The sequence below is a fragment of the Cheilinus undulatus genome, linkage group 2, assembly GCF_018320785.1.
Source record: "Cheilinus undulatus linkage group 2, ASM1832078v1, whole genome shotgun sequence".
In the NCBI taxonomy this organism is placed as follows: domain Eukaryota; kingdom Metazoa; phylum Chordata; class Actinopteri; order Labriformes; family Labridae; genus Cheilinus; species Cheilinus undulatus.
The window spans coordinates 23,703,969-23,728,764 of NC_054866.1; the positions used below are offsets into that span (position 1 = coordinate 23,703,969).

Genomic DNA, 24,796 nt, shown 5'->3' on the forward strand with positions numbered 1-24,796 from the left:
AAATTATATTTCTTTCTAACATTGTTGGGCTCTGTAGTCTGTAGGGTTTGTTCACTTACATGAGGGGCAAATGTTTGAAACATCCTTCACCTTTCTTCATCCCAGTACAAACCCTCCAGTAAACTCGACAGCTCCATGAGATAGTCACAATTTTGCCACTTTTCTTGAAGTCAAAGTCCCTCGTGAACTGTAAATTTGGGTTTGGCACATCGTCTACATTAATCGTTTAAACCGTGGCCTTCTTTTAAAATGTATGAAAAAAGAACCCATTCCTTCACTTTTTTAATTCTACATTTAATATGATGAAAACAAGGCCCTGTACAATCCACCTTCGGAGTGAGTACAATTATTTTACAATTTGTACACTTAAGAACACGGTGCTGGACTGGTTCCACCTGTTCAAAATGCAGTCGAGAATGAGAAAAAATCCTCTACATAACCTGCACAACAGAACCTTCCATTTAAAGAGAGGAAATACATTTTTGGCCAGTCACACAGCAGGCCTGAAGTGAAAATGTGTCATGAGAGACCACACACTGTAAATGGAACTTTTGTGTGTCATATCCCTCTGATCGATCCTCTAGATAAAAGCATGCTGTGAAGCTACAGCTCTTGATCTCTCTACGCACTAGTACAGACCTGGCTAAAATACTGAAAATGACATTAAATATTTTGGCTATGTGAGGTGCACTTAGTTCATATCAGATATTAAAACAACCCAAAAAAAACAGACAGAATCGCAACGCATGTTAAGCACTTCATGATTTCTCATGTACTCAAAATGAATTTTTACAACTATTGTAAACCAGGTCTGTACCAGCTCACTCTCCCTCCTCTTCTTTCAATTTTAAAATCAATTGAAAATAAAATCCCCTGGGAGGACAAGGCCAAGAGTGTCTGCCAACCTGTACAGCTATCAATGTGCCACAAAAAGAAAACAGAACACATTGACACAAACATTTAAAACAGGGGAGTGAATTCAAATGTTGACTTGGTCTCCATGTAGCCGCACGTTTGCTTTGACATGTTCACTCTTGCTCTCGACATGTAGTTCAATTGTCAAACAAGCTCGCCCAAATCTCTCCAAAGGCCACAAGAAACATGATTTTATACAAAACTAGATCCCCTCCTTTCTTTTCCTCTCAGCAGAAGTTAACTTATATTGCTAGAAAACTTCCCCATCTTTTGAATGTTTTTTACACATTATTATGGAAGAAAAGTTAAGCTTCCCAGTGTTTCCCAGAACCAATGTTGAAAGCACTTGCAAGTTCTTTCAAACGTATGGCAGTCCACAAAAAAATCAAGGCTCTTAAATCCAAGTTAGCTTTCAATGAATTCACTTGTTTTATGCTACGTAGGTGTACACTTTTCGGTCCTCTGGTGTTCGTGCCAAATATTCCCGCTCAATGAGTCCTTCAATGCGCTTCTTGATTACTACAGGACTAGGTAGAAATCGTGCTCGCAACTGCTGTGTAACCTGGAGAGACACAAAGACAGAGACAAAGTCATACTTATCACCCTGTCCTAAATTTCATTATACATTTTTTATCCTTAAGAATGCTTGTATCCTCTTTGCCCTTTCTATCCTTTTTTACCTTAATGTTTACTAATATGCAAATGCAATCTTTGCTTACTTGGAGAGAAATGAAATAACTTAAGCTGACTGACCTCTGCTACTAGGACATTGTGTTGCATCTTCTTTCTGGACTTCATGATGCGAACAATGGCAGCTTCGATCTCATGCTTTCTGTCATCGTCCACTTTCTGCCGTGTCTCCTTCCTCTCTGGGTCCGACTCGCCTTGTTTGGCAGCCACTAGATAGTGCACAGGGCGAAAAATTCACAGGACAAGCAGAATTAGTAAACATCTCTACATTCTGACTGTGATGGGTTAAATAGTAGATCAGGCCTATTAACTTTGAATTACATGTTCATTACTATAAGAACAGAAGTATAACATAACATTTAAATGCCATTATTGCTATGGAGTTTTCTGTTTCTGTAAGTCTTCATTATACTTATTGTTTGTGAATTGTTCTACAGCTTCAGAGAGACACTGCTCTGCATGTGCAATATTAAAAAAGCGTCTGTATTTTAAACTTGATGCTTTGGCATACCTGTCTGGATCTTGACACGGTGCAGTTTGGAGGTAAACTGGTCATTGACTGTAAACACATGGCCATTCTCAATCTCCTTGGACTTGGGCTCCTTAGTGAGAACTCTCTGAGTGGGCTTCCCACAGGCCAAAGACTGCAGTGCTCGCACCAGCTCCCTCTCTGGGATGTCTGTCTCCTGCTGGATCTCCTGCAGGGGGAGAGATCAAGTTTAACACACCAAGCAAAACATAACAAAAAGAAGCAGGAAAACAGAGCCTTTTCAGCTGATACTGTGTCCAGTTGTTGTTTTCCAAGCATGGATAGTTGTTTTTGTGTGACTAGGACAGAAAAGTGTAGAAATCTGTGGCATTAAAATTCTTCACCTCAAAGGTGGACTTCTCTCTGTTGTTAAAAAGCATGAGGATGGTCATCTGGAAGGTGGAGACCTGGAGGATGTGCTTCCTGGTGTTGGATCCAGTAACCTGGGCGCCTCCTACCCCAACCTCTGAACCATCCTCCTGTTGGCATGTTTAAATAAAATATCAGAATTTTAAAACATGACTCCCAATCCTCTCCCACAAAAACATTACATCTGAAATTCCTAATTACAGAAAATTCCCAAACTTATCACAACAGTTTGAAATGATAAACAGGAAATCACAGTTAGAACAGTGCATTTTTCTAAGTATTTCCAATGTCACACCACTTTTTAAGATTCAGCTTCAAGAATACAGTGCTTTCCATTGCAGATTCATGTGACAAAAAAACTTGTATATCCTTCAAAAGATTATTTCAACATATCAACAAAAACATCACTAGAACTGTCTTAAACAGAATCAAAGCAAACATTATTTCAGCACCAGCTCATAATGCATTGCAAGGCTTCCCATACCTTTTTGATTGGACCATAGAAAGTAGCATTTAGATCTGCAGAGCCCATATGATGCTGCAGTGTGAGTTGTCTGCCGCTGTGCTTTCCAAGATAAAACCTACAAGCAGAAAGGAGTTACAAGGGTTGAAATCGAGAGTACACAACATCTAGGCCAACTCTCTTGATAGTTAGTTTCCTCCATCAACAGAGCATTTAAGAAGAACATTATGATGAAATGTTTAAGTATCACTTGAAGTCTTATCTCTAGGAACGGACTAGATCACATCTAGAATAGGCCAGAAACTGAAAAGGGTTATTGCATTTGCAGTTTCTGTTTCTACCAAAACACAATGTGGTTGAAAGACTTCCCTTCTGATCAAGAGGAGCAACATACCATGTTAGAATCATGCTGGTACTAAAGCATGTAAAACATACAAGCAGGCAACATAATAACCTTCTAAAGACTTCAAATGCATGTCGGGGTGAAGGGGGGATGTTGCACTTGGGTGTTGCTGATTGTGTTGGCCAGTATCCTGTGGTCAGGACCCTCACAGTGAGATCAACCCCTCCGAGTGCCACCTGAGGGAAGAAAAAACACAACATCCACAAGCAGGTTTCAGTCTACTGCTACAGTTTAAGGCTATGGCACATTTATCTTTACTGGCTCACTTATAAGGTGAGAAAATGAAAAAAATAACCCAGCTTGATTTAAAGAAAAAAAAATTACAAACCATTACCACAAGCTATGAACCATATATGTGTTTGGCCAAAAATGGATTTTAAGCTACACACTGAGAGAAGCTTGATACAATGGATTCATTTTAGTTATTAAATATCTGCCAAGGATGAATCATACATTGTACTTGAAACACAAATATAAATGACAAATATAGCCAGCAGCTCTGGTGACAAAAACAACGCAACAGTGCAGCACAAGGCAGAAATTAACAGCATGTTTTAAGGTTCATGGATAGTTAGGTGCGTAATTGCTGTTATGTAACAGAGCGGCGCAGCAATGCTCAGCGAGTCAAGAAGCCATGTACTGATTACTGATAGCAAGCAGGCTCATTATTTTGACAGGATGAGTTATGGCAGGTGGCGCTTCCTCACCCCTGTGGTCTGTAGATGTTGTCTAAATTCATCCATGGTGGTGTTGGAGATGCTCATATCCCGGAACATGCCCTCCAGTTTAGAGGTGAACTGACAGCCGCACTCCGTCTGAGTAATGAAGACCAGAACATGGATCACATTTAGTTTAATCAAAATCTCTCAAGAAGAAGATCTGTGCTCATATGGTGGTTGGCCTTTCTAAATCAATTTGTTATGTTGTCAAATGAAAGCAGTCTCCTTAATGTAAGTTTCCTTTATTCTTTGTACTGCAAACTTGCATCAAATAAAGCTTAGAGCTTTACAAAAACTTTAACTTCCTGAGACCTGAGCTTTTGTTTGGAATGCATTTTTAGTTTTTGTCTCTTATTTGAGATAAGTCAGACCTGATAAGTTTAAAAGCCCAGCCTTGTCTTTGAACAGGAATTACAGGAATTAGTTACTTTAACCAAAAATTATGTCCACAAATCTTGGAACGGTCCTGTTTCTGGAGAAAATATAGCACTGAGTAGGTTTTGGAGAATATATTTTAGCTGTGTGTCAGCCAGTTGGTCAGTTGTTAGGAGTCTGCAGTCAGTAAAAAATGGTGCGAGTCATTTAGAGAGAGATGGGGGATTCACACTGATGATGAACCAGAGGGACTTGTTAAGGCAAAGCATGCACAAAATTTACACTAAGAGTTTTGATTTTTTGGGAAATTTTCTTTTCCAAAAACCACAAAACTTACTGCAAATTTCACAGCAATTATTTACATCTCTGTGAAAAAATTAAACATTTTTGCAGTAAAATATACCCCAGAATTTCCTTAAATACTTACTAAATGTTTCAGTGAAACTTTATCATGGAGCCTAGACATTCTTGAGAAAAAAATCCCACCTAATCCAAAAAAGAAAAAAAAAATATAGGGGCAAATTCCCAAAAACCTCTAAGCAAATTTAGCAAATAAAGTTTTTTGTTGAATTCTGGATAAAGTATACAAACGCATTCCTCAAAATTCTTTGAAAATAAAAGAAATTTCCCCCAAACAGATTACCTTTAATTTTCATGGAAATACTTGAGAATTTCAAAGGACCCCTCTAAATTCCCAGATATTTTAGAATAATTCCTCCAAATTTCCATGTTAATTTTTTTTTAAAGCAAATCCCACCTAAATTTCCAAAAATTATGAATACATACAACATTTCCGTGAAAATGCTGAAAATATTCCAAAAGCAAATTTACCACAAACATACAAACAAATTAAAAAAAAAATCACAGTAAATTTCCCCCAATACTTCCAATGACACCCTCCAAAACATACAAACATAGCCTCAAAATTTCCATGAGAATTCCTGAAATTTCAAAGCAAATTCCCCCAACATTTCAAGCAAATTACTTAAACTTCAACAGACTTCCTGGATAACTGTCTAAAAAAATCTAAAGCAGAAATGATTACCATGTTGTAGAGAAGCCAAAATGTAATGTCCTCATGTGTACATGCAGTGTCTTAGGAGGTTGAACAAGATCTGGCTTTGCATAAGGTTCCAAACAAATTAGTTAACACTTTTCTACCATCAGCTGACTGTGAAATGAAAAGAGTGTGTGGAAAAGAGGTGATACTGATTGAAAAGTCAGTTATAAAACTTGTAAAAAACTAAACAAGGTAAATTCACTGAGCTAGCTGCCTATTTTTCCTCAAGGTTTTTTATTCATAAAGCATCAGGAAAGCTATTCTCACTTCCAAAAGAGAATAGAACTTGGTATATCACACTCCTGCTCACCTTAAGCTTTGAGATCATGTTTTTCTCTGAGTCGTCTGAGACGCTTTTGTTGGTGAGCAGCCTGCGGGCCAGATGCTGCTTGTAGTACCTCTCAAAAACGTCTTTTTCTTGCATGAAACGAAACAGCACCATGGCCTTGTCTAGTATAGATTCCACCTCCTGTTCCGTGAGCTGGAGGGAAAAAAAAAAATGCATATTGAGAGTAGTCATAATCCAAAAAAAAAAAAAAAAGCACGACATGCATATGACTTTGACACACTATAACAGGCAGCAAATGATTAAAATATGTCAAACTTTGTTAATAATGTAAACAATAAAAGATGTGCTAGTATGAATGATATGTGAAGGTCAATCAGGCAACAAGCAGCCCAGAGACTGCTTTGTGTAATTTAAAAAAAGTAGGCTCACCCCTTTCACTCCTTTCTTCAGTTTGTCATCGATGAAGAGTGAGAGGTACTCTGGTGAGCGAGAGTTGAGGTTTAGGAAGTACTCAAAGTCTCCTGCGATAGTTTGTTTGAAGAGCCGGTCATTATTGAAGGACTCCTGGAGGAAGCGGTCAAAGCGGGACTTCAGGTCCAACAAACCCTGCAGGAAGGAGAGAAGAGGACAGGGATGAAAGGATAACAGGGAAATAGTTCGGATAAACAGTAGTCTTAGAGGAAAGCCAGTTTCATCAGAAAAAATTTGTATAGCTGTTGGTTAGAAGAGAACTAGAACATGAGTGTAGGAGTAGAAGAGCAAACCACATAACCTCTTTTACACAGTAGCTTTGAAGTCTTTTCAGAGGAGAAACATGTATTCTGAGTCTGTTATACAATTGAAGACCGTGTTATTAACCAGCAGGCAAAATTTCAGTCAGGGCTTCAAATTTCAGCACAGGATGGCAGTAACTGGAGCAAAATGTTCGATTCTAGCATTTCTGGTTCTAATAATCCAAGAAAATCCAGCAACGATTCATACATTTACAATAATTTTTACTCCCATATGTCACACATATGGGGCTAAAAAATAACAATGTACTTGCACTGCTAAGTACACAACAAACTGGTTGGAAATGCTGCACTGGTATGCTTTCTCTTTCTCTCCTTAGTACACGTAAATAATTATAACAATAATAATAGCTTGGACTTTTATAGCGCCTTTCATGAGACCCAAGGTTGCTTTACAGAAGAGCGGAAAACAAGATAACAAAAAAGACAAACACTAAGTTGAGTGTATGTAGGGGGTATGTTTAGGAGAGATTGTAAGCAGTGGTGAACAGGTGGTACTTGAGGAGGTTTTAAAACATGTCCAAGGATGGAGCATTGCGGATGTTTTCAGGAAGGGAGTTCCAGAGGATGGGGGCTGTAGTCCTGAATGCTGTCTCCATAGGTGCGAAGTTTGGTGGTGGGAACTGTGAGAAGGCCAGCGTCTGAGGACTGGAGGCTCTGGGTTGGGGTTTATGGCTGAAGGAGGTCAGACAGGTACTGAGGGGCAAGGGGATGAAGGGATTTGTAAGTGAGGAGGAGGATTTTGTATTTGATTCGGAATGTAACTGGGAGCCAGTGGAGGTGGATGAGGGTAAAGGTGATATGCTGCCAGGGCCTAGTGCAGGTAAGAACCCTGGCAGCAGAGTTTTGGACGTATTGGTGCCTGACCAGGGCTTTTGAGGTACCCCTGACAGGACTCCATTACAGTCATCCAAACAGGAGCTGATGAGTGAGTGTATGAGTGTCTCTGCAACGGAGTCTGTGAGTGATGGTCTGAGTCTGGAGATGTTCTTTAGATGGAAAAAGGCAGTTTTGGTTACAGATTTGATATGGGACTGGAAGGAGAAGGGGGAGCCCAGGATGATGCCCAGGTTTCAGACCTTGGAGGATGGGCGGATGGAATTGCCGTCCACATGAAGTACAAGATCTCCAACCTTCCTGAGTAGTGCTTTGGGAGCCACGACCATGAGCTCTGTTTTATTGCTGTTTAGTTTGAGTTTGTTGGCTGACATCCAGGTTTTAATTTCTAGCAGACAGTTGACCAGTGAGTGAGGGGGGAGCTGAGTGGATACAGTCGAACATATTGGCCAGGTGTGAGTGGAGGTGAATCTGTGACAATGTAGTGTTTCCCACTATGCTATGGGTGGCTCATCTGGATAGCTATAGTTGCAGACTGTTCATGCACTTTTATTTCTGAATAAATTTAAGATCACCGTCTGGGACCGATGAAATTGTACATCATTTCCCTTTTCTCTGCACTCCTCACGTAGCTGCTTTAGTGGTGTCTGATGCATCCTGCACTGATTAGATTGTTTCAGTATGCTGTATGGAATTTGAAGCTTGTCCACAAGCAAAGGAGACCGTTGAGAAACATTTCACAATTTGTGTTTATAAGGACAATTATAGACCATACTGTGTCTGAGAATGGATTTAAGATCACACATGCAGGTAAGGCAGGAGGACCAACAGTGCAAGCTGAGGTAGATGTGATTGCGTGTTTGTGGATGGTAGAAGAGAAGGGGAAAGATCAGAGTATTTTTTATGAACAAACCATAAAATAACGCAACTAACTTTACTATCAAAATAGGGCGAGGAAGCCTATTTATTTGATGACCGTTCATGATCTACTGATTTTGTTTAATGGTTATTTGGGGAAAGGGTTTACTTAAATAAAGTGAAACTTTAAACTTAATATAGATGCAGGATACAATCAAATGCAATTTAATTTCTTATGTGATTAATGATAATAGTAATAGATAATAGAAGTTACATCATAAACATTTTTGAAGTGAAGCAGTGAAAAGGCATCAGACTAACTGGATCTGAAAAGACTGTTACAAATACCATAATTATCAAATTTACTGATTATCTCAAAAGTTAAAGCTTTTGTCAGAAACTATATTGTGGTCTAGTTTTTCTGATCCCTGTAAACAAAATGGTATGCCTTCTACTGTGCATGCATACCAGTGCTCTCAAACTGAGTGAGAAACATCCTGCTGGCTTTAAAAAAAATTATAGAGCTCACTCTGAATCCTATTAGTGGAACTGATGAACAAATAGGGATGTAACAGTGTCAAAATTTCACAGGAGGATAATACACTGACAGTCAATAGAAACTTTGAGGTAGAAATGTATGCATATTTCTACTTGTAGGGGGGTTGTAATTATTCATTGTGGATTTATTGATGACTTAGTGCTTGGATAGTTGAGATAATGATGAGTTGTCATGTTGTCACGGTTCACTGCACATGGGTTGGTCTCTTTGCAAAAGTGGACCAAATACACATTGAGTAATACTCAGTGGGTATCTGCACAATTTGAGGATTGGTTTTCGAGGCCTATATAAAGGCCCAAAAAAGGCCACCATTGTTAGTCCAGTGAACGGCATCATGCCACGTCTATCACATGAACAACGTCTCCGGGCACTGGGTATGGTGGAGGTCGGTTTGAGCTACAGTGATATAGCCAGGCGTGTGGGCTGTTCCCAACCCACAATCAGAAACCTGGTTGAACGCCACAACAAGACAGGCTCTGTTGACGATAGACCGCATCCAGGGCGAGAGAGAGTGACAACTCCCGCCCAGGATTGCTACATCCGGTTGCAACACCTGTGGGACAGGTTTCGCCGTGCCAGTCGTACAGCACGGGAAACACCCGGAAGGAACAACCCCCGGATCAGCAGCCCCACTGGGCGTCGACGCTTGCGGGAAGTCAACCTCCAAGCGTGGAGGCCTTTACGCGCCAACATCCTGACCATGGTTCAACGCCAGACACGACTTCGATGGGCCAGGCAACACCTCCGATGGACACAGCAGCACTGGGCGGGTACCCTGTTCTCAGATGAGAGCCGTTTCTGTCCGGATCATCCGGATGGTCGGGAGCGTGTGTGGCGTCATTGTGGAGAACGTCACGCAGAGTGTTGTATCCGGGAGCAGAATCGCTTTCCGGTTGCCAGTGTCATGGTGTGGGCAGGGATATCCTGCAATTATTGGACATCGCTGGTGGTCGTTGATGGCAACATCACAGCTCGTCGCTACATCGACCAGATCCTGCAGCCTCACATGATCCCGTTCATGCAGCAGCACCCCGACGTCACCGTTTTCCAACAGGACAACGCCCGTCCACGTTCGGCACGACTGACCCAAGCATACCTGGAGGCCCAAGGTGTGGATGTCCTACCCTGGCCTGCCTATTCTCCGGATATGAATCCGATTGAACACTTGTGGGACTATCTCGGTCGTCAGTTGGCCAATTGGGTTCCCCAGCCACCAAATAGGCAGCAGCTGATCCAGGCACTACAGCAAGAGTGGCACAGGACACCATCCGACGCCTAGTCCGGAGCATGCACCAACGGATCGCCACCTGCATCGAAGCAAACGGAGGCGATCCGTTGGTGCCAAACACCTGCCAAACACAAAGTCACTGTTGTGACTTTGTGTTTGGCAGGTGCCATTTTCTTTTGTTAAGTTTTTTGTTTTGAAATTATTCTTGGAACTTTTGATTTTTTGTTTCTGTATGCCAATATCCTAAACAAATGATTCATATGAAAAAAATCCAGTTTAGGGCTTCAAAATAAAAATTATGCTGAAAAATATGGTCTCAAAGTTTCTACTGACTGTCAGTGTACTTTGGTAACGAGTCCAGAGTGAAAATAGCTGTGTTTGGAAACACATTCACCAATACACCTTGTGATCTGTTGAGCCATCGTGCTATTGGGGGGAAGTGTGATGGTCAACATTTCCTTAAGAGTCTTTTGGCCTGGCTGAATCCTGCTCCTTGCATCTTTACGAGTCTTTCCAAGGTGATGATCTGCTGATTGGCTCCTCATGTTACCTGTATTTCCCATCAAGTGTATCAATGCAGTCTGGCAGCACTGCATATTTTTTTTATTTGCCCATCACCTTTTCTCCTTTCTCAGGAGAAAAAGGTGACAGACAATCAAAAAATATGCAGACACTGCCAGACTGCCAGACATTACCAAATGAAAAAGGAAACCAAAAACCAAAATGCTTCCACAGATCAGATTTAAAAGTCGCTGGAGTCTTTCTTACTCGCCGCTGTCGCATCCACTATTTTGCACTGTTTGATCGAGCCAGGGAGTGGAGCACAAAGGATGATGTGTATGCAAGGGCTGATGATAACTGTGGTTCCTACTTCCCATTGCTCTGATCCACTTAAAAACTACACTTCTGTCCTAAAGACCTATAGTTTGAAACAGTCATATGTTCCTGATGATACTGAGGTGCTTCTGTCAATGCATTACCTCAATATTAACAATAATATTACATCTTTATAAACAAATGCTTTGGACTGTGTGCAATGAAATCCTTCATGTGAGACTCATCAAGTGACAGTCATGACAACCATTTTAATTACAATTACATGCAAAAAACTACTTTTCTGCTTGTTCTTAACAAGATTAAACTCATCACATTATTTTTAAGCTTCTAAGCAATTCCCGCCCAGTTAAAAATGAATTTCAGGTCCTTTTCAGTGATGAAAATCCCTATGTATGTAAAAGCAAGTTTCAAATTAAGCAGCAATCTCTGTGGGATGCGGTGGGCATGTCTATCGAACGTACCTAAACCTTGCCCACTGAGGGGAAAGAAGTAACCTAACACACCAGATGGATGTGTTTCACACATCCATCACGCTAATCTCGTCCATATTTGCACCGGCCTCTTGCTGCTGCTTGTTTACGACACGACTCTGCCATGCCTGAAAGTATGGCCCCTCGCTGATTGGTCCTGTCACTTTCTAACCAGGCCCAAATGGTTCAGATGGGAGCTTTGCAAGATGGATTCACCAGTGGACAAACAAGCAAATGGGCTTATCCATCTGCTTTGCAAGTTTAGGAAAGATGCACTTCCTGTCAAAAAATGTGTATGGCTTAGCTGCTCTTCAAATTTGACATGCAAGGAAGATGCATTAAAGAAGGGACAGATAACTAACAAAACTGTGTTTTTATCATTGTAGTGCTGGGCATGTGGTATAATAACAAGGAATCCTAGAGCAACATTTACAACCCCGCAACCTGAGCCTAAGAGTGATGAGAACTGTCTAAGTTGTCACTTAGTGAAATAGTTCTTAGCAACTTTTTCCAACATGTATTATGTGTTTGGAGACCAAATGATTTTGCATTACACAGACAAAATATGGTGACACATGAACAGTGGAAACTCCTTAAAAGTGGCTTGACTGGCCCCACATGTTATTCAAAAAAGTGCAACAACACTGTGTCGTTGAGTCAGAGATCATCATGGCCACATCAACAGAGGTCAGAGTCGTCGCACTCCTCTAGGATGTTGTTAGAGCACATTCTTGTCAAAGCTCTGCATGCAATAATGTCTTCCTAGAAATGACTGCTTGGTCTTTAAAGTTAGAGTGGGACTGTGCTTTTTCTTACCCATTCACACTAAATACATATGGTTAGAAGGTTGTTTTGTTTTAACAGGACACAGTATCCATGACAACTGCTGCCAAACCCTTGAAGCTGCAGATTAACTGAAAACTGAGACATACAAGAATAAGCAATAACAGCACTGCACTCTGATGTGTCATCTTACCTGGATGTAGTCTACGGGGTTCTTTCCTTCTCCCTCTTCTGACACAAGGGCTTTGCCTTGCTCCCGCAGGTACGAGCTCATACACTCACACATGGTCTTCAGGCCGTTGGGAACCCTGCTGAACAGCTTGTACATGCACGCCAAATCTGTGATGGATGTGCAGAAACACATATTAGAGATTTATTTTTACAACCTAAAAAAGGTCAAAGCAGCTGAGATCTGCCAAAGAGGAGCAAACTAAAATATCTGAGGGTGCTGGCATACATTGTAGCTGAATCACACATCAACACTGCAGTCCCAGTATTACCTAAATCACATCACTGAAATTACATTCCTCCATTTTTATTTTTTGACACCAGGAAGGATCCATGTGAGCACAGTAGTGACTTTTTAATAATTAATCTCTCACAAGTCCCTTTTATATGGTTTATAATAGTGAATAGGGAATTTGTGCTTCCCCTTCTTTGGGGAAGACACATACACTCTGACTCTAGCTCATGCAAGTTTTGCCTTTTACAGTGAAAGTTGATCAATACATTTTAACTGCAGATGTGAAAGACAGAAAGCACCTGCTGTTTGTAATTACAGCAGACAGTAGCAGCCTTACCGTCTGTTTTGCCATTTTTGAGCATGTGCACCAGGCCAGAGTTTTCCATCTCTACGATCGTCTTCATGTGTTTGGAGATGAGCTCCCGTTCCACCACCTTGACAATTGGCTCCTCAGTAGATTTGTCCAGACAGTGCATCACCCGCTCAATCTCCTCATTGATTCTAGCTTCCACCTTTTTTATGTACACACTGGCACTGTTTTCTGCGAGGAACTTTTGGCTCTCCATCTGAATAAAAACAAGAATACTTAGAAAATGCAGATTAAAAAATAACCCCTCAAATTACTTTTTAGATGTTTTTAAAATCATTCGTTTTTATACTAAACTGAATCTATATTCTGTCGAGGTTGGAGATGTAAGATGTAGCCAAAGAAAGAACGAAACAGAAACCCTAATAAATAAGAAATAACCAGAGGAATTATTTTTTTAAACAAACCTGGAAAAATTCTGCAGACATTTCTAAGAAAGGTGCCTCAAAGTCTTCTTCATAAACAGATCTCCCTTCAAGGCCGAGGATCATTAACATTTGGCAAGCATTTCTGATGGCCCCCCTGTTGAAGCACAGCAAAGGCAAAGGCAAAGTCAGAAAAAGTTAAATGTTAAAAAAAAAAAAAAAAACGTACATATAAATAGGAAGATTTTTTTTCTATGCTTGCCAATTTTTGATCATTTCATCATATAACATACTCAAAAAGGAAAATACAGCTGAAGATGCTGAAATAAAAACATCAAGTGCCAGTGTCTATGTCAACAAATATCTTAGAGAAATTTTTTCTGATGTACTTGATAGCTTATTTATTATTCAGACCAAAACCCTGCATCCTGTTCACCTCCACTGACACATGATATTTTTATTGTTTTTTCACGGTAAGATGAAAAAGATTATCAAATGTCTTCTCAGTTACTGTGCAAATAAAGTTAAAGGAAAATGCAATTAATTTGCCCAAATTTCCCTGGGAGAATTAGTGAAGTATTTTTTAATTCTAAAGTAGGCTGTCAAGCTCCATAATGTCTGTCAGTTTTTAGCTACCTGTCAACCACTTCCCCCTTCCTTTCTCGTGCGATCATGTCTAGCAGGGTCTGCCGGAGGTGGTCTCTGATGCAGCCATAACGGACTACCTGATCCCGAAAGATGATAAGGCCCAGGTTGTAGACATTCTCCACATTGTTCTGCTGTACATACACCCGGTCCTGTCACAAAAACACAGAAAAAAGGAAATAAAAATGCCCCTAACAACGATAGATACATGGGTTTACCTCATGGTCAGGCCTATGTCTTTTTTGTGTTTAGATATGTTTCTGTGCCATCTTTCAATTATGTCATTCTTTTATTTGTGTACAGATGAGGACAAAATTATTAGCACCCCTATAAAAATTCATTAATCAAAAGTGTTTGTTTCAGTGTGCAAAGTAAATTAATGTAAGCATCCAAAATAAAACCAGGATGTTTGGAAAAGCTGGGTTAAAAATTCCATTCTCTGTTTAACAGCACTTAGGAAATACATAAAAAGGACATTTTCACATGGGGGGCAATAATACCATTTGGTTCTGTATATGAGTCCTCAGAAAACACACTAAGGGTGCACTCACACTAGGCTATTCGTACCGTGCTTTATTCTAACCGTGCTGAAGCCATTTTGACCCCCTCCCCTGTCCCCCCTTTGGCCCACACTCACACTGCTCAACTCATCCAGGCCTGGGCACGGATACGTCACGCGCCGACGTCATCACATGAAGTTGATGAACTAATACGTGACTCAGTATACATAAGTATTGTCTTTTTTGGCTGTAAAATACCAACAGATTTATACAATATCTGATCTGACACCTGAGTTATTTCACCTGAACTGGGATAAGTAGGCTACATTAACTATACAGAGCTCTGTGAGGAGAGAGAGAAAGCGGTTCAAAGTGAAGAATTATTGCTCACAGCATATAATCTTGAGCCTGATCAGAGTTCCAAGCACTTCTGCTGAATAAAACCCAGACTTTTTAAGTTGTATAAGCCCCTACAGTCATTCCTCTGTATATCTATCTATCTGCATGCCCCTAGCATTCCTTTATGCGCTATGAACTGTGCCATCTCTCAGCATAATTCTGGATGCACCAAACAAGCTCTCATGTCATAGGACAGCCTGTGTCCAGAGCAGGATTAAATGTTCAGTTAAAAGTTGTTTTTTTACCGTGACAAGAGCAATTTAACCATCTGAAGAGAGCTGGAAGTGAAAACACCACAGGATTAATAAACAATGTTTAGTTCAAACGTCAGCTATTAAGATCACAATTTGACTTCTTGCTGACATGACATAGAATTAAAGGTAAATTAATTCAGTGGATGATAGTTTGGCATTCTAATTTTTTTAATAGGAGGGGTTAAATCAGCCATGTGATTAACCCCAGCACACACTTGTCCACATACTTTGCACTGTCCTTTACGTGCTGAGGATGAAAGGTGTTTGTTATCCTTTGAGCTGCTGTTTATGGCTCAAACAAGGGAAGAAGCTTTATTTCCCCCCAAAAAAACCTCTCAGTCATTAGAAACTGGTCAGAAATGTGGACTGGACTGGGATCCATTAGAATGAGGTCGTAGTGGAGCTGCACAAAGTTAAATTCCTCAGCTCTTTTAAAAATTTTGTAACTTGTTGAAATACAATGAGACAAAATATATAGATCCCTATCTCTCTAGAAAAAATCCTGCTGTCTCTAGCATGCAGCTGCTGCCTGGTGTGCTCTCTGCACTCTGAAGCAGGTCCTGTTGTCGTTACTTCCCGCTATGTCACATTCCCGTGCTTATACTCCTTCATTTGCATCCGTGCCGTACCTAGGCCACCCCGTCCTTCCGTGCCGGGGCCGCGAAGCATGCCGCACCGAAGCACGGAACGATTGCACTCACACTGGCCAAACGTACTGGACTTGACGCTGAAATGGGCCCAGGCATAGTATGGATGGCCTAGTGTGAGTGCGTCCTAAGTGAAAACCTTATTAGCAGTGGTGCCAAGGTGAAGACAATAATATTGCATACAAGTAAAACCAGGCAGAAACAAATACATCACATAAGAATGTTAGGAAAAGCAACAAAGACCAGATTTAAACAGAAAAATGTATTATATCAAATGGTAAGGGCATGAATAAGGAATATAATAGAAGAAACCCCAATAATGCAATTAAAACAGTAGAAAACTGTAAAAAAGCAAAAACATCTCAAACCAACAGGAATCTTCCCTCCTTAAAGTCTGTGTCACATGATCATGTAATAACTTTGTGTCAGGTACCACATCCTGACTCTGTGCTACGCCATCATTCATCTCATGTGTATTAGCATAAAAACGGATAGAATGACATGATCAGTTGTTGCCCAGAGACATTTTTACAACAAACTGGAGCTTCTTCAACTTCTGGAGATGATTTAAAAGGAGTATATCTTTAAAATGCAAAAACTCTAGCCTGTTTTCCTACTCTACCTCAATTCCTTGAATCATAAGTGACCTGCTATAGTCTACCAATACAGGTAGGCCAAGAGGATGAATGCCTCTACACAAAGTTTAGTGCTACAAGGAAAATACAGCACCATATTTGACTGGTGCATAAAAGTAATATGCTTGCATTTGCAAAACACACACCATTCAAATTACACATTAATGTAAAAATAAAACAACCATATAATCACACTATATATGAACAGATAAAGACCTAGTGCTGTGGTACTTTACATTGATTAAGATGAAAATTGTTTTATCTGTTGAAGCCCAGCTGTTAGATTCTTCTTACTCCTTTCCACATTATGTGTGTACCAGAAACTCTGTGTCTCGGTTAAGACAAACTGCTCTCTGGATCTTTAATCCGCGAACTTGAATTAGAATACAGTACTACAGCTCATTTTCTTTAAAAGATAAACCCTTAAAATAAATATAAAACTAATCTCTGGATTCTAGATCTCCAGAAGTATCAAAATAAATTGAACTTGTGCAAAATTAACAGTTCTTGGGCAAAAAGATGCATGTCATGCATCATGTTTGACGTTTCTCATTCCCCTGTGCACGTCATTTTTGGTGTAATAAAGCCACACTTCTGACCACTTTAGTCTGTTTTTGTGACAGTTCACTAGAAATGGGTGGTATTAAGGTAATACTGTATCCTAAGGGAATTAAAATTAGCCACGGTGTTGCTTTGATTACCATCATGAAGATGGTGCTGTGGGATTAGCGCACATTAGTAATAAATTCCTTGAGAATATGTGTATTTTTCCACCCACAGCACCACTGCCTGTGTATGAACACACTTTAAAAATGATGAGTGAACTCCTGTTAATGATGCCGGGACAGTTTTGCTAAAGACAAACACTCACATATAGCCCGGCGCACAGATGCTCGTGCGCTATGGCTTGGCACAGCATGGCTACAGTTCTGGCACTGCGGTATGGTCTTCTCTAAAGTCAAACTGTTAGACGTGCACTGCTGCTCTAATGTGATCTCGGACAACAAGAGTTTAAAAACGCTGTAACTCTTCTTTTCAGGTATACATCAGTGATGAGAAATTATTACGCACACTCACAGATGCTGCGTCCCACTGCAGCCATGACAGGAACAACAGAAACCAGGGTTTTTAAAAAATGCTTAAACTTATCTTTATCAGTTTAATGTGAAATGTAGATGAAATTATTCACTGCTTGTTGGTCATTTTATGCGCTTGAGTATTCTGTAACTTTTAATAAGATCGGTGTAAACACTCAAGACGGAGCTCGCCACTGAAGCACAACGCGGACATAAACTATTATAAAGTCCAATCTCTATCTGTTTAAAATCACACAGAACATTATTTAACATTCAAAGATTCTGACTTTAAATTAGGATCATCAATTCTCATTTTCCGTCTGGGAGAAGAGGAGGGAGGAAAAAGAGTGCACGTCGGTGTCTTTGAAAGAGAAAAAGAGAAACTTCATTTGATCCCCTGCCCTAATTTAACCTGTTGTACTCAAATAATTCACTTCTACTGCTCCTGTAAACGTCTCCTGATAAACGTGTTTTATTTTAGACTCGAAATATTTTGATAAAGGATTAGATGAAGCACCACAGAGGCGCGCGCTCCCCTTGTGCATATGCATGCACGCCAACAAGAGTTTGTAAAATGTGTTTTTAAACACCTTGCGGAGGTACTGTATAGTCCTGTAAATATTTGCTTATTTCTTCAGCTTCTCTGTTCATGTTTTGCTGACTGCCTCATGTGAGGCCTGTATTTTATAGCACGCGGGAGTGAGGCATCAATAAGGGAATCGTTAAGATAAAATGTAAATGATGTCGATGGATTGAGCCAATTGGAACCAGTTCTCAACAGGAACCGGTTCTCAGTTCCCACCCCTAATTGGTACAAAGTCTATCCAGTAAAAAACAACACACAAACTGCAGCTTGCCTTCAAAATAATCCAAGGCACACTTTCAGTATAAAACTAAAATGCCTCTATTTTATGTGGCAAAATAATTTCAAAATAACTGATGTGTTGCAACCAAGTTGGACAGAGTTGGATCATTGCAGATTGTCTACCTTGACCAGATTCTTTTTTCAACCCATGCAACACCTTCAAAAGATGAGTCAAGCATAGCAAGCCAGAAGTACCAAAGGAGTGCTTGTGTGCGAATATTACAAAGATCCTACAGCAGCACCACTCCTTTGTCCATAATGGCCATTGTTTACTTTCATATTTTGGTTGTGGTCCCCTCCCTGATGTATGCCTCTGTTATGCTGTAAGTTGAAAATGTTTTTAATGAGATACCCAGGAATCCTGAACTACTCACCATGTACATTAGGATGTCTCTGATCATCACCATGGCTGTTTGATGGTCATTCCAGGCCTGATTTAAGGTTTGAAGGAAGTTATTGTTTAGGGAGTTAAGGACATCTTCTCGTACCTTTGAAGAAGACAAATACATATGCATGAGACACAAAGTTTTGCAGTGTCAGTGACAGAGGACAAAAAAAATACATACAAAAAAGCTCCTTGTTCAGTCTCAGGAGTCTCACATTTTTGGATTTGTTATTCAAGTAGTCTTTTTGTGATCCTACTCAGCTGCTTCTTTAACACCTTTTTCTACTAGTCAGGCATAAAACAGCTTGCTAAAATTCACACTGCAGTGTGACTCAGCACTATAAATGTCTCTGTAGAGTTAGATTCATAAGGTCACATCGACTCTCCCTTTCAACTACCTCCGAACAGACAAGATGGATTATCATTTCTGCCTCTCCTTCCACATGATCAACCATCCAGACCTATCACCATCTTTTCTAAAACTCATGCAGATTAAATTTTAGGGTGGAAACATAGGTCATAAACCTGAAGCATTCATAATGCATACTCATAGCTTACAATCATACAAGTAGACATATGTTTACTTTGTTGCAAGCACTAATAAGATGAAGGTTCTCTTGTATGTGTTGATAAGATAATTTTTGACTGTTTTTTTTTTTGATACATCAAACAATATCTGTACCAAAGTAAGTAAGGAAAACACATTTTTTCCTGGTTATATTAATGATTAAATGAAATTAAGAAGGACCTGACATACTACTATTAAGTCATGGAAGCAACTAGAACATAATAAATAAACTTGATCCAACAGGTAAGAAAATTCTCACTTAATTTAGCATACTATCTTAACATCTTTAATAGCTAAAAGCCAAGATGTACAAAACAAATGTGTGAGTTGTTCAACCATTTTAGACACCTAGAGTATTCTTTAATCATGGAAGTGGTTATGTGGTAATTTAATTTTCAAAAACACATTCAGGTGTCAGATTTCTCTTTGAACTGTTGCTTGTTGACATTTACTGAATGCTAATTCACTGAGCCTGCCATGTTGATTATGTGAATTCTATTAATATGTAAAACCCTTATGGCAGTGATTCAGCAGCAGGCTGCTGAGATATAGCTAATTTGTTTCTGTATGATTTACACTCCATGGAATCACTTAATGTATTACTTATAAGATGCAACAAGAATGACAGCTTTTGAAAAAAGTTTCAAATTGCTCCTGTAACTTGTCAGCAGGAATTAATAAAATGACACGAAGGATCTGCATTGAATATCTTTTCCCTATTCTAACCTGTTCAAAATAAGCTAAGCTTTGTAAAGACTAGTAGGTTGTTGATTATCCTGGGTAAAATCATATGTCATGGACCTTATCCACAATCTTGAGTGTTTCCTTGCCTGTCAGAAACGGGGCATCTGTCAAGGAGAGGTCTGAATTATCCTTTAAGAGAAATTTACAAATTTACCATTTTCAAGGTTTGAGTAACAGCCTGTAAGATTGTATTCCCTCCCATTTCTGATCATTTCATCACATCAGTCATTTAACAACACCTTCACAAGTCTGTCCATAAATGGAAAAGCTTAGGTTTTCTAGTGATACACTTATTTTTTAAGAATGACACATGGGCTAAAATGTGACAAATTGTGCTTTGACAGATTCTATCCAGCTAAAAAAAATCAATTAAAAAATATCCTTTATTAGTCGAGAACTGAAACTGAAGGACAAAAAAACAACCAGATATATTTTAAATAAAATGCAAAGTACTGAGGACATCAGGACTGCTTTGACATTTTATGTGACAGCATGCCATTGCTTGTCTCAAAGTGCTAAATTAAACAGACTGAAAAGGTGCACCTCCCTGTGGGATATAATTTATATTGAAAGAGAAAATACACACATAGTCCAGCAAAAATGTTAATGTTTCTTCTGGAAAATATTCCTTTTCTTTGTTTAAATGCACTAAATGAAATTCTGAAACCCTGGAAGCTAAGTCAATGGCTTGTATACATAGTTACTGCAGTAATAGATGTCTTATCATAAAAGTTTATATCACTGCAATGTCCCCTCCCAAAATAAAGTTGTGCCACATGTTTTCATTGTCTTTGATATATGTTAGTCTTACTTTGTTGATAAGATGTTCAGTGACGACCTCCCGCAGGCCTGTGTACAGCTTCTCTCCATGTTTGTGAAGCACCATTGTGTAGGCGTTCCTGTAAAGTTCCTCAAAACTCAGGCCACTGTTGTTCTTCCTCTGAATCTCCTGGATGGCATTCTTCAAAAGGTCCCAGATATTGTTGACATACTTTTCATCCATTGTCATCTGAAAATGAGAGTCATTGATAGGCTGAATGATATGACTGAACCAAAACTCATGGCAAACAGTGTAAAGTGTCCTTATACAGATGGAGTTCATCTGTTTAGTTTTGCCTTCTCAGACTAGGTAGGTGAACATAGTGCAGTATAAATGGCCTACCTGACTGGCCTTCATTAAACATAACAGGCTTTGAAAGGTCTATATCTCAGTCCTCGGTTCACAATCTTTGTGAATATCTAAAATCTTTGAGTATATCTAAGGAGCAAGTTTTTCAAAACCCACAACACACTGTTTTCAGAAAAAAGTTCCCACATCTTTGCAGTCTGATTACAAATCTTCTAAAATCTATCTACCACCAAATCAAGCCCCACAGAAATGATCAAGGAAAATGACCAAGTCCTTCAACCAAACCACAAATACATCTTCTGCCTCACTTAGGTCCAAGTTAGGAATGTAGATATTGGTTTCTGCAGATAATGGTTTAAAAGTCAATTATCAGTATCAACAGATACGAAAATTTCTGCCAACATTTACAAATATACATCAGCTGTAAATATAAGCCATCAGCTGGAGTCTTTTAATCCCTCATCTTCATTCCTTGAACTTTAAAGTGTGTTTCAAGGAGTTCTTTTTTAGGTCTGGATTACATGTGTGTATCTGTATCAACATAAGCATCTGCTAAAATAAATCTGGAAAAACTGGCATACAAGATATTTGGGCTGAACGCTTTGTGAAAATAATCTAATTGTGATTTTTTCCCCAATATTGCGATTGTGATTTAATATATAATTATTTTTAGACTCCTCAAATTATGTTTTGCTTAAAAAAGCAATAAATCATTTCTTATTATTACCACCACAATTTCAGATGAACAGGAAAAGTAGGATTTTTGTAAAGTGCTCTAAAATAGGCACTTAAATGTATGCAAAATGTGTAGAGCAAAAAAAAAAAAATCTGCAAAAAAAAGTATCAAACTGGTATTTTGACACATTTCAGGTCAAGAAAATAATGTACTATCTGCAATTTGAAAATTGCAACAGGCCATATTGCGATTTAATCTAATTTGCGATTAATTGCCCAGCCCTATCTGATATCCACAAACATCCAAAACCCTGCATCCCTTGTCTAAGTGTTACTATATAGAAGTGCAGCCCATAGTTTTCATCTTGAACCACAATAATCTACGTTTTCTGTCATTTTTGTGTGACTATCTTAGCTCATGGAGGTCTGTGCTCTTATATGATTAGTATACAGGTGCAAGCAGGCAGACTGGTGGGCAAACTATGACTTACAAAAGTCCTGCATTGACCAGACGACAAATCTTATAAATATATTTTTATCAGGATGTAACAAATACCACAAACAGTAATTTAAACACAGACACCAAACAATATAATGTTAGGGCTGGTAGGCATCAGGGAACTTCTGTCTTTCTTTTTTTTTTAAGTGTGTTTCCTTACAAAGCTGGACAAAAAATGTCTATCTGCCTGATATCAAAGGGTTATAACAGCCACTTTATCAGCAACAAGAAACACTTTAACTTTACCAGATTATTTTGAATCCATGAACATGAGATATTGGTAAAATAATCAACCCTTCAATTACAGTCATAGTCATTGTTTGAACAGTAGCTTTGGGACCTTGAGACTCATAAATTTCCTAAGTTGCCCTGAAGTATTACAAACCATTTATTTACTGCTGTAGTAATATCAGGTTAGTTTGGTTTTGTTAAGTTGTCCCGCTTAGTATCTCGATGTTAACCTCTATTTACACAAAAATTGGGACAGTGAACAGGCAAACTGAGCTGTATGAACAGAGATCATATTTCTCTAAAATCCTCCTTGTTGGACAGATAGTGTCTACGACCTTAATATACCTAAATTGGGAGAAAATCTACTGTAACAGTCACTGTGTGGCCTTTAGTTGTTACTTAATTTTACACTGAACTCTGCTGCAGATTGGGTGCGTTATGCTAAGGCTTTTTTGCTGGAAAACAAAGTTTGATTTGTCAAGATTCTGTGAACAGATCTGAAATGCACTGGCAGGTTCTTCCACTTTACCAACCACTATAGACATGTGAACATACATGTAGTTTTTGTGATACCTAGCTGCAACACTTCATTATTTCAAACTTATCAGGGACTTTAACTTTAAGCAGTTCACCTCAGCATTTTTGTGAACTCAGAACTTAATTAATGGCACCGCAAGTAAGGAGGAACAGTGTGTGCTGCTTCTCAGCAGACAAGCCCAAACACATGCATGTCAAGATGTTGCTCTTACAGCAAGCCACCATCAGGACTGGGCCATATTCAACAGGCTCACAGGGGTGATAATGCCCTCTCTATTATATTAAAAGTAAGTGATGTTGCCACTAACACCAGTATATAGCTAGAAATAATTCAGACTGGAGAATGTAAAAGGTGCATCTTATCATGTACAAGTCTTTCAGTCTGAAACATTAGTTTAAGCAGAATGAGGTCAGTTCATAAATGAGGTCTTTGAATGACTTACAGACAAAAGGGAGTGCTAGGTGAAAAGAGGATGAGTCCTTAAAACACAGTTATTACATGAACATAATGACAGAAGCAGGGCTTGATACTCTTGGTAATATGACAGTCATTGTACAGACCTAACGTTATGATAGCTAGTTTTATTGTTAGCATTTATCTGCAGCTGTAGCAACGTTGCTGTCCATTCTTGCATACAGCTAGGGATGTAACATCCATTTCAGAGAATCCAAGTCAGTTATACTCAGAGCTTAGACATAAACATGTCACGCTTTTTAAAAAGAAACCCTTAAACGGTTAAAAACAACAAGTGTCAAGGGCCATTGCTAACGTTAGCATCGGCTATGTCGACAGATTCAGTCAGTTAGCTAACGTTTGGGGAGTTGAGGGTAGTTTAACGTTACTAACGATAAAAGTGGTAAATCAACCTTCCTATTGAACTGGCATTGTTTATAATAAGCTAAATTAATTGCCCTTTCAGTGAAAGCTACACTTGACGTTTAACGGCGGTACTATGTTTACGTAAAGGTAAGTCATATCTGCTGCTCAGCTGGTTAGCCTGCTAGCATGTAGCCAACAGCACAGACCACGGTGATCGAGTCACTGCCTCGCGGGTAGGCAGAACACCTATCGCGGAATACACTTACAGGAAAGGCCCGTATCCTCATTTTGGTGTCCTTCTTGGTGCCGCCTTTGCTGAGATTGGACATGGTTGCCTCGTCCGTGGCTCTGTATTCACATTAAACTATTCTCAGCGGGGGGACGGGGTGACTCCTGGTTTGAGGAGCAGCCGACGAGCTTTCACTCGACCTCGTAGCTCCGCGTCCCGGCACCGCAAGTTTATTGTTGACAGCCAAACGCCAGATCCGATAGTTCTTCATACAGCAATGGCGGACTACCTGCAGTTCTCATTGCGCAGAGCTCGCGTACTCCAAATCACGCGAGACATGAATAACTACTTTCTCAACTTTGCTAGCACATGGCTTTAATATTATTTTGATTTCTAATTAAACGTTATTTAACTCGACAGGAGCTACTTAAAACTAATAATTTATTGAACGTCATATTAATATTATTATCAAATAATCTTGTTCATATTTATAAAATGCTAAGCTATCACACTTGTGATGTCATTCAGATTTCGTTGCCATGAATTTGTGAAAGAAGATACCTTAGGCTTCACATCAAAGAAGGCTTG

At 39.4% G+C, this 24,796-nt stretch overlaps 1 protein-coding gene across 1 annotated transcript; it reads right to left on the bottom strand.

Moving 5' to 3' along the window:
• Positions 1 to 277: 277 nt before the first annotated feature.
• Positions 278 to 24,502, bottom strand: cul3b (cullin 3b). The gene is made up of 16 exons (XM_041805681.1): positions 24,246 to 24,502; positions 20,900 to 21,097; positions 18,766 to 18,879; positions 14,007 to 14,167; positions 13,413 to 13,527; positions 12,976 to 13,204; positions 12,369 to 12,514; positions 6,242 to 6,418; positions 5,834 to 6,004; positions 4,077 to 4,184; positions 3,421 to 3,545; positions 2,988 to 3,084; positions 2,479 to 2,613; positions 2,117 to 2,303; positions 1,669 to 1,814; positions 278 to 1,477 (listed from the first exon to the last, which is right to left on the bottom strand). Exons 1-16 carry the CDS (start codon positions 24,306 to 24,308, stop codon positions 1,346 to 1,348), a joined length of 2,304 nt encoding a protein of 767 aa, XP_041661615.1. The 5' UTR covers positions 24,309 to 24,502; the 3' UTR covers positions 278 to 1,345.
• Positions 24,503 to 24,796: the final 294 nt, after the last annotated feature.